Below are 17,571 nucleotides of genomic sequence, written 5' to 3' on the forward strand. Positions count from 1 at the left end.
AGGTTTTTGATTGGTTTGGGGAAAAAAGCCACGTGCTCAAGCCTTGTCCCCGCCCCTCAAAAAGGAAGAAGCGACTAAGAAAGAAGTAAAGAAAGGGGACTGGTGTTGGTTGTTTGCAATGTAGGTGAATTAATGCAGTTTGACAGCATTTTAAACTGCCACGGCTTAATGCTATGGAGTCAGGAGAGCTGTAGTTTGGCCAAGAACGCCAAAAAGACTTTGTAAAAGTAAAATTCCATAGCATTAGGCCAAGTGGTATCAAACTGCATCAATTCTACAGTGTAGACGTGCCTCTTTGACATTTAACAAAATGTTAGGAATATTTAATCATTATTAAACATATATTAAACGTTGCTAAGTTAAGAATATTTATCCAAATGGCAGTTAAATGAATTTTAAATACAAACTTGTGTTAGAAATATTTAAACATTATTAAGCATATATGAAACGATGCAAGTTAATAATATTTATCCAAATGCCAATTAAATGAATTTTAAATACAAACTGGAAACTTTATTTTCATAAAGATTTTTTAAAAAATACATAACTTCTTTTAAAGTATTTTGATCAGTTAAAAATAATTAATTTTGCCTAATTTACAAATTTATTATTGATTTTAAACTTCCAATTTCATGTCTAATTTTTGTTTGTGTATTTTAATATGTATTGTATAATATAGTATATTGTATATACATATAATATTTGTAATATTATAACGTAATACAATATAATACTAGCAATAATAATACAATATTATAATTATAATTATATGTTTTACATGTAATATTACTAATAATATTACAATATAATGGTATAGTGCAATATAGTAATATATAATACTGATATTGTACTATGCTAATAATATAATATATTGTATGAAAATATATATTGTAGGCCGCTCTTGAGTCCCCTTTGGGGTGAGAAGGGCGGCATATAAATGTTGTAAATAAATAAATATTGTATATGAATCCGTTTTAATATCTGTATTTTACAGAATGTTTATGTGTGTTTTGGGTTGTTGTAGGTTTTTTTCGAGCTATGTGGCCATGTTCTAGAGGCATTCTCTCCTGACGTTTCACTTTCATCTATGGCAAGCATCCTCAGAGATTGTGAGGTTGTGACTTCACAACATCTGAGGGTGCTTGCCATAGATGCAGGCGAAATGTCAGGAGAGAATGCCTCTAGAACATGGCCATATAGCCTGAAAAAAACCTACAACAACCCAGTAATTCCAGCCATGAAAGCCTTCGAGAATACATTATGTGTTTTGATTGTGTGTTTTAACAATGTTGTAACCTGCTTCGAGCCGTGAGGAGAGGATGGTAAGAAATAAAATTATTATTATTATTATTTAGATGGAATTTAAAATCGAACATCAGTGGAATAGCTTGCCAATATCTCATGAGCCAATAATAATCAAGCTGACACCAGAAAATGCAGGAATACTTATGGAAGTGAGTGCTCCATTTTTCAATGATCCTCCAGCTCCTCCTGGCGAGTTAGGAAAACCATTCAATGGACTGTGGGACTATGAGGGTAAGTGATGCCTTTGGGTTGCTGTGAGTTTTCCGGGCTATATGGCCATTTTCCAGAAGCATTCTCTCCTGACATTTTGCCCACATCGATGGCAGTTTGTGAGGTCTGTTGGAAACTAGGTGATTGAGGTTTATATATCTGGAATGTCCAGGGTGAGAGAAAGAGCTCTTGTCTGTTTGAGGAGAGTGTGAATGTTGAAATTGGCCACCTTGATTAGCCTTGCAGCTTCAAAGCCTGGCTGCTTCCTGCTTGGGACATCCATTGTTGGGAGGTGTTAGCTGGCACTGATTGTTTCCTGTCTGGAATTCCCCTGTTTTTTTGCATGTTGCCCTTTATTGACTGTCCTGATTATTTAAATACTGGTGGCCAGATTTTATTCATTTTCATTGTTTTCTCCTTTCTGTTGAAATTGTCCACATGCTTGTGGATTTCAGTGGCTTCTCTGTGTAGTCTGACATGGTGGTTGTTAAGAGTGGTCCAGCATTTCTGTGTTCTCAAATAATATGCTGTGTACAAGTTGGTTCATCAGGTGCTCTACTATAGCTGACTTCTCCGGTTGAATTAGCCTGCAGTGCCTTTCATGTACCTTGATTCGTGTTTGAGCTCTGCATATAGTGGTCCCTTTGTAGACTTGTACCTTTGTTATTCCTTTGTAAATATATTGTGTATTCTGATAGCACCTCATTTGCCATCAAATTCACGTCAACTTGAGGCAATATAAAGGAGAGATCTCCAAAATACTCATGTCATCAATAGCCTTGCATGCATCTTGCAAATGGAGCACTCACAACTGACTTTTTTGAATCAATCCATCTGAAATGTGACCTTTCTTTCTTACTGTCTTCCACTTTTCCTAGCATTATCACTTTTTCAAGTGAGTCATGCCACCTCATAATATGCCCAAAGTTTTATAGTCTCATTTTAATCATGTTGGCTTCAAGTAATAGTTCATTTGCTCTAAGGCCCATTTATCTGTTCTTTTGGCAGTCCATAGTATCTGCAGAATTCTTCCCCAGCATCATATTTCAAATGCCATTGATTTTTCATCCAGCTTTATTCATTGTCCAGCTTTCAAATTCATCCAAAGAAATCAGATGTACTATGGCATGGATAGTGCTGACTTTCATCTTTGCACATGAGGGTCCTATTGAGTTTCTCATCTATATAAATAAAAATGTAATGCTCGTTTGTGGGATTAACAGAACTCAAAAACCACTGGACAAATTTATAACAAATTTGGATACAAGACACCTAACAACCCAATCTATGTCCTTCACTCAAAAAAATTGATTTTGTCATTTGGGAGTTGTAGTTGCTAGGATTTATAGTTCACCTACAATCAAAGAGCATTCTGAACTCAACCAATGATGGAATTAAATCAAACTTGGCACACAAGACTCCCATGACCAACAGAAAACACTAGAAGGGTTTGGTGGGCATTGATGTTGAGTTGGAGAGTTGTAGTTCACCTGCATCCAGAGAACACTGTGGACACAAACAATGATGGATCTGGACCAAACTCTATACAAATACTCAATATGCCCAAATGTGAACACTGGTGGAGTTTGGGGAAAATGGAATCTTGACATTTGGGAGTTGCAGTTGCTGGGATTTATAGTTCACCTAGAATCACAGAGCATTCTGAACCCCACAACAACAGAATGGGGCCAAACCTCCCACACAGAACCCCCATGACCACCAGAGTGGGCCACAGCAACGCGTGGCGGGGGACGGCTTATTAAAAGTTTTTCGAAACAAATTATTAAAATGAATTTGGGTAGAACTGGTAGGTAAGATGGGTAAAGGTAAATACAGGGTGGGATGGTTAGAGAATTATCTTTTTCTCTGATGGCCTAATAATTAATATATATATATATATATATCCTTCCTCCTTTCTATAATCTAAAGTCAGGATCCTTCTTTCGTTCTGCTCCTTTTTGATTTAATGGACCATCTAATCCTGTTGCATATTCATATATTCCTTAAACAGTTTCCAATCTGTTGGGATCACAGGTCTCCCTGTGTTCTTTCAATAAAAATGTTAATCGGTCCATGTCCATTATTTCCAATACTTTATCTTGTCGATGGTCTTTGGTTGGTAATTCAACTAATTTCCATTTCCTCACGTATGTCATTCTTGCTTCCGTCATCAAATACATAAAGAGAATGTCCTTATTTGCATCTAATTCAATATCCAAATCTGTTAATCCTAAAAGGAAGTATTCCGACTTCAATTGGATTTTTGTTTTTAAAATCTTCTGGCATGATTCTTGTATCATTTTCCAATAGTATCTTGCTTTTTTACAGGTCTAACACATATGGAAAAATGTTCCTTCTTGGGTACCACACTTCCAGAATTTATTCTGTATATTCTTTTTATACATGATCCCCATTTTTATGGGGTCATGTACCACCGGTAGAACATTTTATAACAATTTTCTTTTAAATCAGTTCCATATGTATACTTCAACTTTTTGTTCCATATCTGTTCCCATTCAATTTGTGTTATTGGCCTACTTCTTCATCATCATCATCATCATCATCATCATTTAATTACTTATTAATCGCCCTCCATCCGAGAATGCTCCAGGCGATTTACAGCTAAATCTTACATTTGTGGCCCATTTAATCATACAATCATTTACGAATTCATTTTCTGAGAACCATTCCAGTAATTTATTGTATACTCTAGTTATATTTTCTTATCCTTTTGAATTATAATATCCCAAAAGTTATCTTTATTACTGAAGCCTTTTCTGTTGAGTTTCTTCATAGCTGCCCTTCCAAGTCTTAGGACGCACAGGTACTGTAGAATTAATTCATTTTGACACCACTTCTTGCCAATTGAAAACCATTCTAAGATACTCATAGTACAATTCAAATTTGTGGAGTATTTGCAAATACTCTTATATAAAAATGTGGTCTCTCAGTTTGGGTGCATTTTTATAAATTGGGATTATATTCCACTTTTCTTACAGAGTGATTCTATTAGGGTTCTGTGTACATCATTGAGACCGAATTGGAGAATTAGCAATGTGAAATTTTGAGTTCCACAACTGTATTATCTTTACTGGTAGACCACAAATATATGTTTAATAGAGAGGTGGGATTGTTGTGAACTGAGTACCCGAGGCGTTCTGGATGGATTTTTTGTTCCCTCCCTCACTTCTGTGTGTAGATGTTGGTTAAAGAACAGAGATTTATATCTCTAGCAGGCTCAGTTATCCATTTAATCATTATTCCCAGCACTGTAGTGAGAAAAAACCCTGGAACTGAAGATATCTTTTGGGGGTGCAGGAAGACCCCCCAAAATGGGAGGATGCAACCTTGGGTCCTCTAGGGCTGTTCTTATGGGACCTGTGGGTATTTGTTGGATACAATTTCCCTATGCATTCTCTTTGGGGCTCCTGAAGAAGGATGCATTTTTAAATTCTTATTTTCTACTCTAATATTTTCTTGGATATAGAAGAAATCATCTTGTAGGAGTTATTTTTATTTCATCTTTGACTTCAGGAGATTTCCTAATGCATTGGGATACAGCAACGAGATTACCAAGTACCCTTTTTATACACATGGATGAAATTCCTTCCCAGCTCCCACATTCAGTTCACTGCTCTAGAAGTTCATGGCATCAGTTTCTTGTACTTAGGTTTTTTCCTTGGGGCCAGTGTTGTGAGTGATTGCTCAGTTCTATTCAATTTCACCTACATAAGCCCTTGACAAAAATCCCAAAGCTACACATACCTGATTGACAGCTAATACCAGTTAGGAAAACTGTTATTTTCTACAGCTATGTCCAATCTAATCTAGAGGGGAAAATCAATCTATTGTCTCTATGTTGCACCGTAACTTTTAAAAACCAATCTTTATAGTAGTTTTAAAACCAATGTTCAAGCTTATGGTAGTTATAGACATTCACAAATTGTTTTGAGTGGAGGAAATATATAGTCTAACCAGTGAAAAATTAGAGTAGAAAATAAGAATTTAAAAATACAGTCCTATACATATATATTCAGAAGTAACACCTATTTGTGGTTTACTTCAGGTAAGCAGCCACAGATTGCAGCGTAAATCTGCAGTGCTGTGCACATTGGGCAATAAGACATACTGATCTTTGTAAGCTCTACATCTAGGTAATCATTTTTGCAATTGCTCTGTAAGTTTAATAAAATTGGTTTAACAAATATGTCTTTTGGTTTTTTTTTAGTTGTAGAAGCATTCTTCTTGAACGGTCAAACTGAGCAATACTTAGAAGTGGAGCTGTGTCCGTAAGTAAACATTTAAGAATGTTTAAAAACTGTACCAGGCTGTTGCAGTCATGTTGCTTTAATCAGTGCTTTCCAAACTATCTAATGTGGGCAGCTCTGCACATTCCTCCCTCCCATCCCCATGTCCCAAGGACTCAGAACAATATTTATGCCTATTGACTCCAATTGTTTGTTTTCCAAAAACTCATCAGGGACCAGCAGCCAGGGTTACTCAAAGTGATAGTTTTTGGACTGGTACCACTCCCTGAAGGAGTAACCCTGGCGTAAAAACCTGTTTTGTACAAAACTGATTTCTGAAGACTGCTAGAATTTTTAAATAGTGTGAGGACTCCTCTTTTGAGTTTTTCTATATCAGTCTTGTCATAGTTTGTATGCTGGGAGTTGCTATGTAGCTTTAGAAGTGGAAATGGAACTCTCCAAACATTAGTTGCTAGATGGCAACTAACATTATCCCTAATCATTGACCATAGTAGCTGAACATATATTTTTGAATTGCCACAGGTTTCCCATCTCTGCTTTAGAAAGTAACTATTAGTACTGAATGATGAGTAATAGAAAATGTGTGTTAGCGGTTTATTTAAGGAACAGAACTATAAATGTGATCAGAAAGAAATATAATGATATCATACAGTGAGTAAGGAGACAACAGTAAAATGATAGAGAGGGATGGAGTTTCTAGAAAAGGCAAAAACTGGTAGAGAGGGATAATGGTAAGCATAATTACTGTACATGTACAGTACCATCTGCTGTGTTTCCTTAATGACCTTCTAATTTAGATCTGTCAATGTTCTTTGATCTGACTGTAGTTAAGATGCAATGTGAAAAACTACTCTTTTCTACGGTTGCAAAGGGTTACACATAGAAATGGAGTTATCACTTCTAACTGTGGCATGCAAACAAAAACTTTTGCAAGTGCTGTTGCTTTCAAGCATTGCAGTGTTACGAGAATCTGAAGAACAGAAACCCTGTTTTTATACAACTATATTGAAGGTATCTGTTCAGTCTGGGAATCCTACCCATCCTACCTTGTATTTCTGAAAGCTGTAGCAGGAAAATAACCAATGAATGCTAAATTTTAGTATACAAATGCACTCTACAGAAAGAGTAGAGTGCAATGGTTATATTTTTATTGCTGACACTTGGGAAGGCAAGATTGTAAAAATATCTAAGACCAGTGAATTGAGCAGTTATGTTGTTTGATAACTAAAAATCATTTACTGTTATTAATGCACCCAGTCTCTTTTACATACCCTGTAGAACTGTGTGTATACAAAGAGAGGATGTGTTTGTGGGTGAGAGATGGTGGAAAAGAATATAACATAGTCCTGTAGTTTGATCTCTTTACATTTTGATATACAACTGATCATTGCTCAGAATGCCTTTGCATTTTATGAGGCATCACATTTCTCATTTAAGGACAATAATTATTTTGTGGCTTGGAGATGCACTAATGAATGAATTTCTAGCATGACTATAACATGTTTTCATAGGCATGGGCAGCATCTTGTATTGTTGCTTTCTGGCAAAAGGAAGGTATGCAAAGTAAGTAAAACCATATTAGTATTTCGTCTTTAATGTTTGGTTGTTTTTAGTATTGGAATAAATCTGTATCTATTTTTTCTAAGCACAGCAAGAGCTCCCTTTAATGTTTGAAGTGTCAAGAACAAGTACCAAATGGAATGGTAAAGCTCATCTACCTTGGAGCTATTTCCCACCAGCCTTTGACAAATTTAATGCATTTGCAATTCATGGATCAGGAGTTAATAGAACATATGAAGCCCTGTACCCTGTCCCTCAACTTGAGATCCAGAAAGGACAGAAGCCTGATTTGTGAGTATATCTGTCATACTATAGTGACAACTAAGGCCCTTTCCACACAGCTGCATAAAATCCACATTTACCTGGATTATATGGTACTGTGGAGCCAGATAACCCAGTTCAAAGCAGATATTGTGGGTCATCTGCTTTGATATTCTGGGTTATATGGCTGTGTGGATGGCCACCGAGGTTTGGTACAAGAAGAAGAATATTTTATTGTTGTTCACATGAAGTGTAGCTAACAAACAAAGATACCACAGACAAATCTGGACTATTGATCTGACTTGATGTGATGTCACTTTTTCTGTTCATGCTGCATAAGACAGATCTTTTGTTCTGCTTATAGTAATCTCATTATTAAGTATGTTAACTTATTACAGTAAAATAACCTTTCCAAATAATCCTATTTCACATACTCCAGTTTGCAGAAGATTTTGAGACTTGTGCTGTGGATATAATATAGTACAATAATAAAAGTATGCTTCTTAGAGTAGTAAAAATAGAAACATATCTTTATGCATACAAAATATTCCTACAGGATCCCTGAAGAAGCATGTTTTTCAGAGTGTGGATGAGTAACTGCCATCATTATGTATCTATTCAGTAAATCCTGTTTTGACCTTACACACAGCCATATAACCCAGAATATCAAGGCAGATAAAACACAGTATTTGCTTTGAACTGGATTATCTGAGCCTACACTGCTCAGTAGATTCAATGTGGATTTTATACAGCTGTGTGGAAGGGGCCTTATCCCCCATTTACTGGGAAGCAGCAGCTGCTGCAATCGATGAGGGTCTATTTCTCTGTTGCTCGTGAAGCAGCTGGTTAATGTTTCCATCTCATTTCATGAGCATTCTCCATTGCAAAAGGTAGAAGCAGGGTCCTTTTTCACAATGTTTCTTCACATAAAAATTGCTCATGTAAGGGGCAATGGGAACATGAATCATTTTCTTCCCAACTGACAGTGAAACAGTGTCCATCTACCACAGCAGGAGAAAGTGGGGAATGAGGGACTTTCACTGTCTCTCTGTGTTTAATAAACCATGCAAGTTATGTGCAGGGGCCATGAATACCAAACCATTGTAAATGCGTAACTCTAGATTACATGTTTGTCACTTCCAACAGGATTCCATCCGTGCTGTAAATGTACAAAGACACTCCTGACTGCCATAGAAACCTTGGCTCAATGCTGAGTCCAGGAGTACATCCAGACTGTGAACCTGTGTCTTCAGGGGGAGTGTAACCCCACCTAACACTGGTTGAATCCCTATTCCGTGATCTCCCTTCTGACTGACCAGGATCATCTGTATCTTGTCAGGATTAAGTTTTAATTTGTTTGCCTTCATCCTGTCCATTACTCATTTAGGACCAAGACAGCCTCCTTGTTGTGTACTGGTTCTACAGATATGGGTGTTATACTTCACTGCTCTTATTCTTGTATGAAAAGTCAGAAGGTATAGGAAATAATTATTTATAACAATTTTGTAGTGCAGATATACAAATAATTGGCACATTTGCATACCTGTTTTTGAAATGGCAAAGATGTATAAATTAAGTTTATTTAAATTTCATTTAAATTAAATGCATTATTTATTATTTAGACAAATGTGTTGGGACTTGAAAGGAGTAAGTGTAAAAGTTTTAAATCCACCTGACCTCTTCATTCCTTTCTCTTGCAGCCATCGTTTAGAGTATTTTAAAAGTTTTAACCTAAAGCGGTTAATGGGAGATGATTGGAGGCAGCCAGAATCAGAACTGTGGGCATTATGCAATTAGGACAAGAAATAGCACACCAACTAATGTAAGACAGGTAAGTCATTGCTTCCAATAGATTGTAGAACATATAGGCATTAGACCTGTACAATTGATGAAAAGCATGATTCTAATACTCATTGCAAAATTAGGACACATTAGTGCATGCCTCCTAATTTTGTAATGAATAATTACAAATTTTGTAGACTATTTCTAAAATATCGTAAGTGTCCATTTCATTACTATAATGAGAGTAACAATTTTTAATTACTATTTCATTAAGTTATTAAAGAGGGCTCCTTTCTCACTCATTTTTAGAGCTATTGAGGTGAAAGTTGCTACAATGGTAGAACATATTTACCACTGTTATCCCCTTCCCCCCAGGTTTCAGAAAATTTCACTTACCTATTGATTTTTGGGAACTTTTAAAGGTTTTTACAAAAACATTTTTTTAAAAAACAAACAAAAGTACAAGAGCTATGTCCTGAGTTTCTCTACAATTACATAACATAACCAGGGCATCATTCCCCCCAGGATTCAGAAAGATTGACACATCACATGATTTTGGGAGAATTTTAAATTTTTTGTCAAAAGTTAAATCTTTTTTAGCTGCTATGGCTGACTGAAGTGAGGTGGGTTTGGGTGGGGTGGGGGCCACACTTGGAGGACAAGAAACATTTTCCACTGCAAGCCCACGTATCAAGTTTCAGAATGTTTGGGTCATCTACAGATTTTTAGAAAATTCTTAATGTTTCTAGAAACAAAATCTCCTTTAAAAGAAACCCAAAGGTATCCAACCAATGTACACAAAATAAACTGGCAGTAGCCCTAGAACAGCGTTTATCAACTTGGGGGGGGGGGGGGGGGGGGTCTCGAGAAAACATATTTCTGATGGCCTTAGGAACCCCTTGGCAGAAAAGGCTGAAGATCTCTCCGCCTATCCTTCCTTTTTAGAAACAAATAGCAAATCCTTCCACCAAAAGCCCTCTTCTGCTGTGATTGGCTCTCAGCCAAGGGGAGGGCTGTTTCTGAGACTCCAAGCGGGGGAGAGGAGAGCAGGCGTGCTCACAGCATGGCTGAGTGGTGTGCATGTGCGGATGAGAGAGAGCGTTTGAGGCTGGAGGAGGCTTGCGCCAGTGAGTCCCTTCAAGACATGGGGGTTCTGTGTGGAAAGTTTGGCCCAATTCTATTGTTGGTGTTCAGAATGCTCTTTGATTGTAGGTGAACTATAACGCCCAAATGTCAACGTCTATTTTCCCCAAACTCCACCAATGTTCACATTTGCGCATATTGAGTATTCATGCCAAGATTGGCCCAGATCTGTCATTGTTTGAGTCCACAGTGCTCTCTGGATGTAGGTAAATTACAACTCCAAAACTCAGCACTTCGATACCTAATCTATCAGATAAGCAGCCTTCCTATATAGACTTTTTCCTCACATACAATTTTTGTAGCAAAATATTTCAGGCTTTAATCATTAAAGGACCTTGGTGTTTCAAAAGGTCTCCCTTGGAATGCAAAAAATTAAAAGGTACAAAAAGTTTTGAAAAAGTATGCAACTTATTTTTGCATCTTCTGACACATATGCTCATCTGTACTTGAATGTCAACTGTGATGATTATAGCATGCCTTCTGATAACTATCATTACTTCTATAGGAAATGAAGTGGGATGATCATTTTTTGGTGAAGCTCTACTTTTGTTTTCTAATGGATAGAAATCAAGATATAGTCCACCTGTATGTTTTAATGAATCAGTAATGGATGACATTTGGAAGATGAGTGAAGAACAAAGATTTTCCTGGTCTATTATGCTGGGTAGACCTTTATTGGATTCTGAATATTTACCTTTTTGCAGCCTGAGCATGTAGTTCTTTCATTTTCAGTAACAGTTATTCAGCCTGCTCATAATATATTCCACTATCTCTGTTTCTTCTTGTATTTTCAGTAAATTAACAGTAACTCATCAAAAGGATTTAGGATCCTAACAATTTTGTCTTCATTGAAAATTTGTCCTTTGAACTTAAGCAAAACTAAAAAAAATGGGAAAAGGGTGAAATATGTTTCATTTAACTAGAAATATATATTGCCAAACTGTACTTTATTATTTAACTGGCTAATTTGTGAGTTATGACCAAGATCTCACCAGAATAACACAGCTTGACAGCAGGAGGACATACTCCCATGGGCAATTAGCAGCCAGGGGAGGGCAAGGGTTGCCTTCACAGTGTTTGTGGCAATTGTGCAGCAAAGATAAAATAACAACCATCACATTTCCAGATCTTCAGATAATATGTTGAATTATTCTAGCATATATTGAATGGTGATGGCTGTTACTTTCCCCTGCATGGCTGCAGCTATATAATGCCTATTTCCTTATCTACTAATCTGCCATGAGAGCATGTTCCAGCTACATCAAGGTGCAGTTGTGCTTGTGAGACATTGTGCAAAGTTGTATTGACTCCTTCTGAAGCTAGAGTCCTCCAGTTCTTGGTCCCTCAGACTATTGGGGAGCTGGACTATAGTATGAAAAAACAAATTCCTATGCACATTGCAAAGATCTTATTTGCCTTGTAATACCCCCCCCCCCCAACAAAAAAACTCCTCAATACAATATTTAAAACGAAGAAGAATTTTAACCAACATAAATTTACCAGTATTTTAATGGGAATGATGGGCCTGCTTTTGGCTGATAAGATAGTCAAGTTAATTAGGATTGTTGCTGTGTGCCTTCAAGTCGTTCCAGATTTAGGAGTCTAAAGCGAAGTCTAAAGCTTAGGACACGGGGCGGGTAAATGACCTTGAAGGGCTGCATCCTGTCCACAGGCCATAGTTTGGGGACCCCTGTTCTATAGTGTTTCCAGAAGTACCTACCTTGGCACAACTAATCTGAGTATTATTTGCTTAAGAAGGCTCTAATAAATTTATGAGAATTTATAAGTCAAAAGACAGTTTAAAGACACACACATTCCAGTATATGTCATCTATAAGATTTCCAGCTTCTATCTGGTGAGCTGAAAGCAAACTGTGCCTCTGTATGAAACAGCTTTTCTTTTCTCATGCTAAACTGATTGTGCTTTGTGTAAATAAATCATGAATCGACATATATTGATTTGTACATTTTTTTATTCTGGTCATTGACTGTTATCTATATATATTCAGGTGCTTTTACGTTGTCTCTTCCCATCATACATAGACCTGAGCTAGCTGTGCTCACTTTTAAGTCTGTCCTATCTTCATTTGATTTAAACATATTTGTGTTTTAAATATATTTTAGATCCAAATAAAATACAAATTTACAAATGAATTATCATGTCTCTTTGTAAAATGCTATGCCCACTTTAACTCAGGGCTTTTAAAATACTATTCATACTTGTGGTGATATAACATTTCTGGTGTGGAAAGTGAGCAGGACTCCAGAGAAAGAACTTTTCATTCATATCAAAAATAAAATATTTAGCAATTGACATTGCAACATATAGATACAGGAACCTTTCCAGCAGAAAATACAGATTGCTGTAAATCATTGTCCATTTGCTGAACTGCACCAAAAAATATGAAAGACCTCAGGACATATTATGGAAGGATGTAAGAGATCATGGCTCAGCACTATTCCTAGCTGCTCTCAAAGGGAAAAAAAATAAGAGAGGTGAATCTTTTAGCCATACTAGGCCACAAGTAGTCTACATACAAGCTTGCCTCCATACCAGATTGCCTCACAGGATTTGGAGCATGTTGAGCCACTAAAGAAGGGAAAATGAATCAAAAGTAAGATGTGACATTCGGATCACTAATAAAGCCCTTTGAAATTCATGAGGTCACCTATACATATTCCAATGCATGTCATCAAGACAATTCAGTTTGGGTCCAGGCTATTTGTCTAACCGCATTTCCCCATATAGACCACCTCGTGCACTGTGATCCATGGAGGAGGCCCTGCTCTCAGTCCCATTCCGGTCTCAAGCGTAGCTGGTGGGAACGAGAGAGGGGGCCTTCTCTGTAATAGCCCCCCATCTCTAGAACTCATCCCCAAAGGAAGTAAAACAACCCCCACCCACCTCTCATTAAAAAAAAAACAAAACCAAAAGCTCACATTTGCTCACTGACACACGGAGAGGAGGATGATTACTTGATTGTGTCCAGCCAATAGACCGCCACCTGGAATTTGTTTTATACGCTGCCTTGTTGTCTGGGTAGGTTTTAGCGACATTCCAGGTAACTACAGTGAATTTTAACATCATTTAAAAATAACTTATTGATTCTTGTGATTTTTTTGTGAAGTGAGATTTATGTTTTTATAGTAGATATAATTTAAATTAATTTTAAGTGGGTTGTTTGTTTAATTTGAGTTGATATAGGGGTGTAAACTTGATTTATGTGCTTTTTAAAGTGATATACATTTGGGTTTTTTGGGGGATTAGGGTGGTCTGTTAATGTACTTGTATTTGTTATTCTTATTGTATAGGCATTGAATGTTTGCATTCTGTTGTTGGAATCTGCCCTGATAGGACGGAATACAATAGTAGTAGTAGTAGTAGTAGTAGTAATAATAATAATAATAATAATAATAATAATAATAATAATAAACACAACAAGATTAGTACACAGCAAACAAGATCACTATGCTGGCTGTTGTATTGGATCATACGTTGGACACTTCATAAGCGTCTAGGACTGTGTGATGTATTGGCAAATAATTTGTGCAGATCCAAGTATGGTGGTCTTTTGCAGCTGACAGATGGTAATTTTGTCAGCGCCAATTGTGTTTAAGTGCAGGCCAAGGTCTTTAGACACTGCACCCAGTGTGTTGATCATCACTGAGACCACCTTTACTGGCTTGTGCCAGAATCTTTGCAGTTCGATCTTTAAATCCTCATATTGTGTCAGCTTTTCCAGTTGTTTCTCTTCAATCCTGCTGTCGCCTGGGATTGCAACATCGACTATCCATACTTGGTTTTTTAACACGATTGTGAGGTCAGGAGTATTGTGCTTCAAAACTCTTGTCAGTTTGAATTTGGAAGTCTCAGAGTAGTTTGATGTGTTCATTTTCTGTAACTTTTTCCGGCTTGTGATCCCTCCAGTTCTTTGTCACAGCCAGATGGTACTTGTGGCACAAGTGTCTAGGACGACTTCCTCTTCCTCTCCTCCTCCTCCTCCTCCTCTTTCTCTTTCTCTTTCTCCTCCTCCTCTTCTTTCTTCTTCGCCTCCTCCTCCTCCTCCTCCTCCTCCTCCTCCTCCTCCTCCTCCTCCTCATGTGTCCATACCGAAAAGATAATGTCTTTCCTAGGTCCTCCAATGTAATTCTATGATATATTTGGGTCAGAAGAGAATGGTACAGTTTACCAATGTTGGAAAGGGTTATTCAGAAACTCTTGTGGCGGCAAAAAAAGCCAATGGGATTTTGGCCTGCATCAATAGGAGCATAGTGTCTAGAACTAGGGAAGTAATGCTACCCCTCTATTCTGCTTTGGTTAGACCACACCTGGAATATTGTGTCCAATTCTGGGCACCACAATTTAAGAGAGATATTGACAAGTTGGAATGTGTCCAGAGGAGAGCGACTGAAATGATAAAGGGTCTGGAGAACAAGCCCTATGAGGAGCGGCTTAAGGAGCTGGGCATGTTTAGCCTGAAGAAGAGAAGGCTGAGAGGGGATATGATAGCCATGTATAATTATGTGAGAGGAAGCCACAGGGAGGAGGGAGGGAGCTTGTTTTCTGCTTCCCTGGAGACTAGGACGCGGAACAATGGCTTCAAACTACAAGAGAGGAGATTCCATCTGAACATGAGGAAGAACTTCCTGACTGTGAGAGCCGTTCAGCAGTGGAACTCTCTGCCCCGGAGTGTGGTGGAAGCTCCTTCTTTGGAAGCTTTTAAACAGAGGCTGGATGGCCATCTGTCAGGGGTGATTTGAATGCAATATTCCTGCTTCTTGGCAGGGGGTTGGACTGGATGGCCCATGAGGTCTCTTCCAACTCTTTGATTCTATGATTCTTACAGTATTTCCTAATAATTCAACAGGTAAGTTTTTTTCAAATGATTCAAAGTGCTGGCTTTAGCCTATAAAGCCTTAAATGGCTCCGGTCCAACTTATCTGTTGGAACATTTCTCCCTCTATGAACCAGTTTGTAGATTAAGATCTTCCAGGGAGGTCCTGCTCTCGATTTCACCGGCCTCACAGGCGCAGCTGGTGGGGACGAGGGACAAGGTCTTCTCGGTGGTGGCCCCAAGGCTATGAAATTCCCGAGTGAGATCAGGTCGGCCCCCTCCCTCCTGACATTTGGAAGACAGCTAAAGACCTGGGTGTGGAACCAAGCGTTCGGCCCATCATAGGAATATTTAAAGTTAAAGTGAAGTTGAAAGTGCAGTGACCCAGAACTGTTTACGCACAATGGCTACGTTTTTGTGTGATATGTGATGTTATTTTATGTGCTGTATTTAATAATGTTGAATGTTTTATCAGGGAATGGTCAATTTTGATGTTTTTATACTGTATTTTATCGATGGCATTGAATTGTTGCCAACAATGTGAATCACATGAGTGCCCTTCGGTGTTGAGAAGGGTGGTATATAAATACCACAAATAAATTAATAAATTTATAAAGTGTAACCATCTCAATGTCTTCATTTCAAAGAGCACTTAAGATTACTTTCAAAGTATCAGAAATGGTTAATTCCATCAGTAATAGGAGGAAAAGGGGAAAGCTGAATATTACACTCAAATCCCAGGGGCATGGAGCTGCTATTAGATTTGTCTTTCTCTTTTATCATCATTTCATTTAAGACGTCAAGTATGTAGGTGGAAGCTGATTTTTTCTCTTTTTTATGTCAACTAATAACATGTCCCTGCCCTCTTCGATTTTGTTGTATGTACAATTCATAAGCGGAATGCGTGAAGGGAAGAACACTTCGTTCCAGCTTCATAGGGCATTAGCTGTAGAACATATTGGATCTGTTCAGGTTTAGATATTGATGTTCTCTCATAAGTTTATAAAGGAGATGTATAAACAGGTTCTCCCCGTATTGTGCTGAAGCATCAATTGATTTAAAGTAATTTTTGTCTTTTCAGCATGAACACGGTGAAATACTGTTTATGAGTTTGGTAACAAAGGAACAGATGGTTTTAGTTTCAATAAGCCATTGAACTCTTCAGGTTATTGCAGAGAGAAAATTTGAGCTGATGTAATGCTACTTTGGAGTTTGTGAAAATGCCATTTGAAGGTCTTTATCCTTGGCCTTTTATTTACACGATAGGAAACTGTTTGCGTTAGTAATTTGGCAGATAGAAATATTGCACTAAAAAATGAAGTGCACAACACCCGTTCTGTGTTTTAGAAGCATTGGTTGTAGAATTTCTGTCTCCTCCTTCTCATTTATATATTTTTTCCTTTCCCCCACAGCTCTAGGAGTCAAAATACGACAGTATTGGTGAGCTTATCACGTATATAAATAAACTTTTAGAGAAAGTTGTTCCTCTTTTTAGTCAGGTGAAGCAAGACACTGTTATAACTGTAGCAGTAGATTTTTTAAAATCTTTTTGGGAAAAAAGTAATTGCTAGGTTCTTATTGGTAAAAAAAGTAATTGCTAAGTAATTGCTAGGTTCTCATTAAATCTATGAGGCAAAAGGAAGCTGGGCAGGGCATATAGTACCACAAAAAAAGGACAACTGATGGGCATGTTGACTAATGAACTGGATACCGAGAGACCAGAAGTGGCCCTTGGAAAGACCTCGTATTTAATAGGATGAACCAATGGTTAAGCTGTTCAGCCAGAAATGGAAAAGAAAAGCACAGGATTGCATATTTTTGCAAATGATTGATTTGTGTGAAGCCCAAAGGAGTGGCTTGACAACAAATTGGATAGGATAGGATTTAGCTTCTAATGCTTTATTGCTTTATTTATTTATTTATTTATTTCCAGCCACAAATATCTACAAATTCTTTGCTTTTTGGCCATCCTCAAACACAGAATTTGCAAACAGTTCAGACAGCGGTATCTTCAACTTGTAACCACCTAAACTTTTCTGTTGTCACTCTCATCCCCCCCCCCCACCCCGGCCACAAAAAAGCAGTGCCACATTTCTTCAATTGTATGATGCCATCAATCGTAAGACACATCTTAATTTGAGTACCACTACAATCAACAAAAATACATAAGATACACCTCTGATTCTAAGGCGCAACCCATTTTTAGAA

The 17,571-nt window shown here is 37.5% G+C and overlaps 1 protein-coding gene across 1 annotated transcript; it reads left to right on the forward strand.

Annotated features, from left to right (window-relative positions):
• The first annotated feature begins 15 nt into the window (after positions 1-15).
• Positions 16-12,648, forward strand: C5H4orf33 (chromosome 5 C4orf33 homolog). Its single transcript, XM_060778948.2, has 7 exons — positions 16-120; positions 1,356-1,536; positions 5,744-5,804; positions 7,295-7,346; positions 7,435-7,634; positions 9,305-9,435; positions 11,035-12,648. Exons 2-6 carry the CDS (start codon positions 1,356-1,358, stop codon positions 9,399-9,401), a joined length of 591 nt encoding a protein of 196 aa, XP_060634931.2. The 5' UTR covers positions 16-120; the 3' UTR covers positions 9,402-9,435; positions 11,035-12,648.
• The last annotated feature ends 4,923 nt before the right edge of the window (positions 12,649-17,571 follow it).

Source organism: Anolis sagrei, chromosome 5 (genome assembly GCF_037176765.1).
Source record: "Anolis sagrei isolate rAnoSag1 chromosome 5, rAnoSag1.mat, whole genome shotgun sequence".
NCBI classification, from domain to species: Eukaryota; Metazoa; Chordata; class Lepidosauria; order Squamata; family Dactyloidae; genus Anolis; species Anolis sagrei.

Coding starts and splice junctions, on each gene's coding strand:
- C5H4orf33 (XM_060778948.2), top strand. CDS start 1,356: ATGGAATTTAAAATCGAACATCAGTGGAATAGCTTGCCAATATCTCAT. Junction 1,537..5,743: donor TGGACTGTGGGACTATGAGG/GTAAGTGATGCC, acceptor GTTTTTTTTTAG/TTGTAGAAGCATTCTTCTTG. Junction 7,347..7,434: donor GCAAAAGGAAGGTATGCAAA/GTAAGTAAAACC, acceptor TTCTAAGCACAG/CAAGAGCTCCCTTTAATGTT.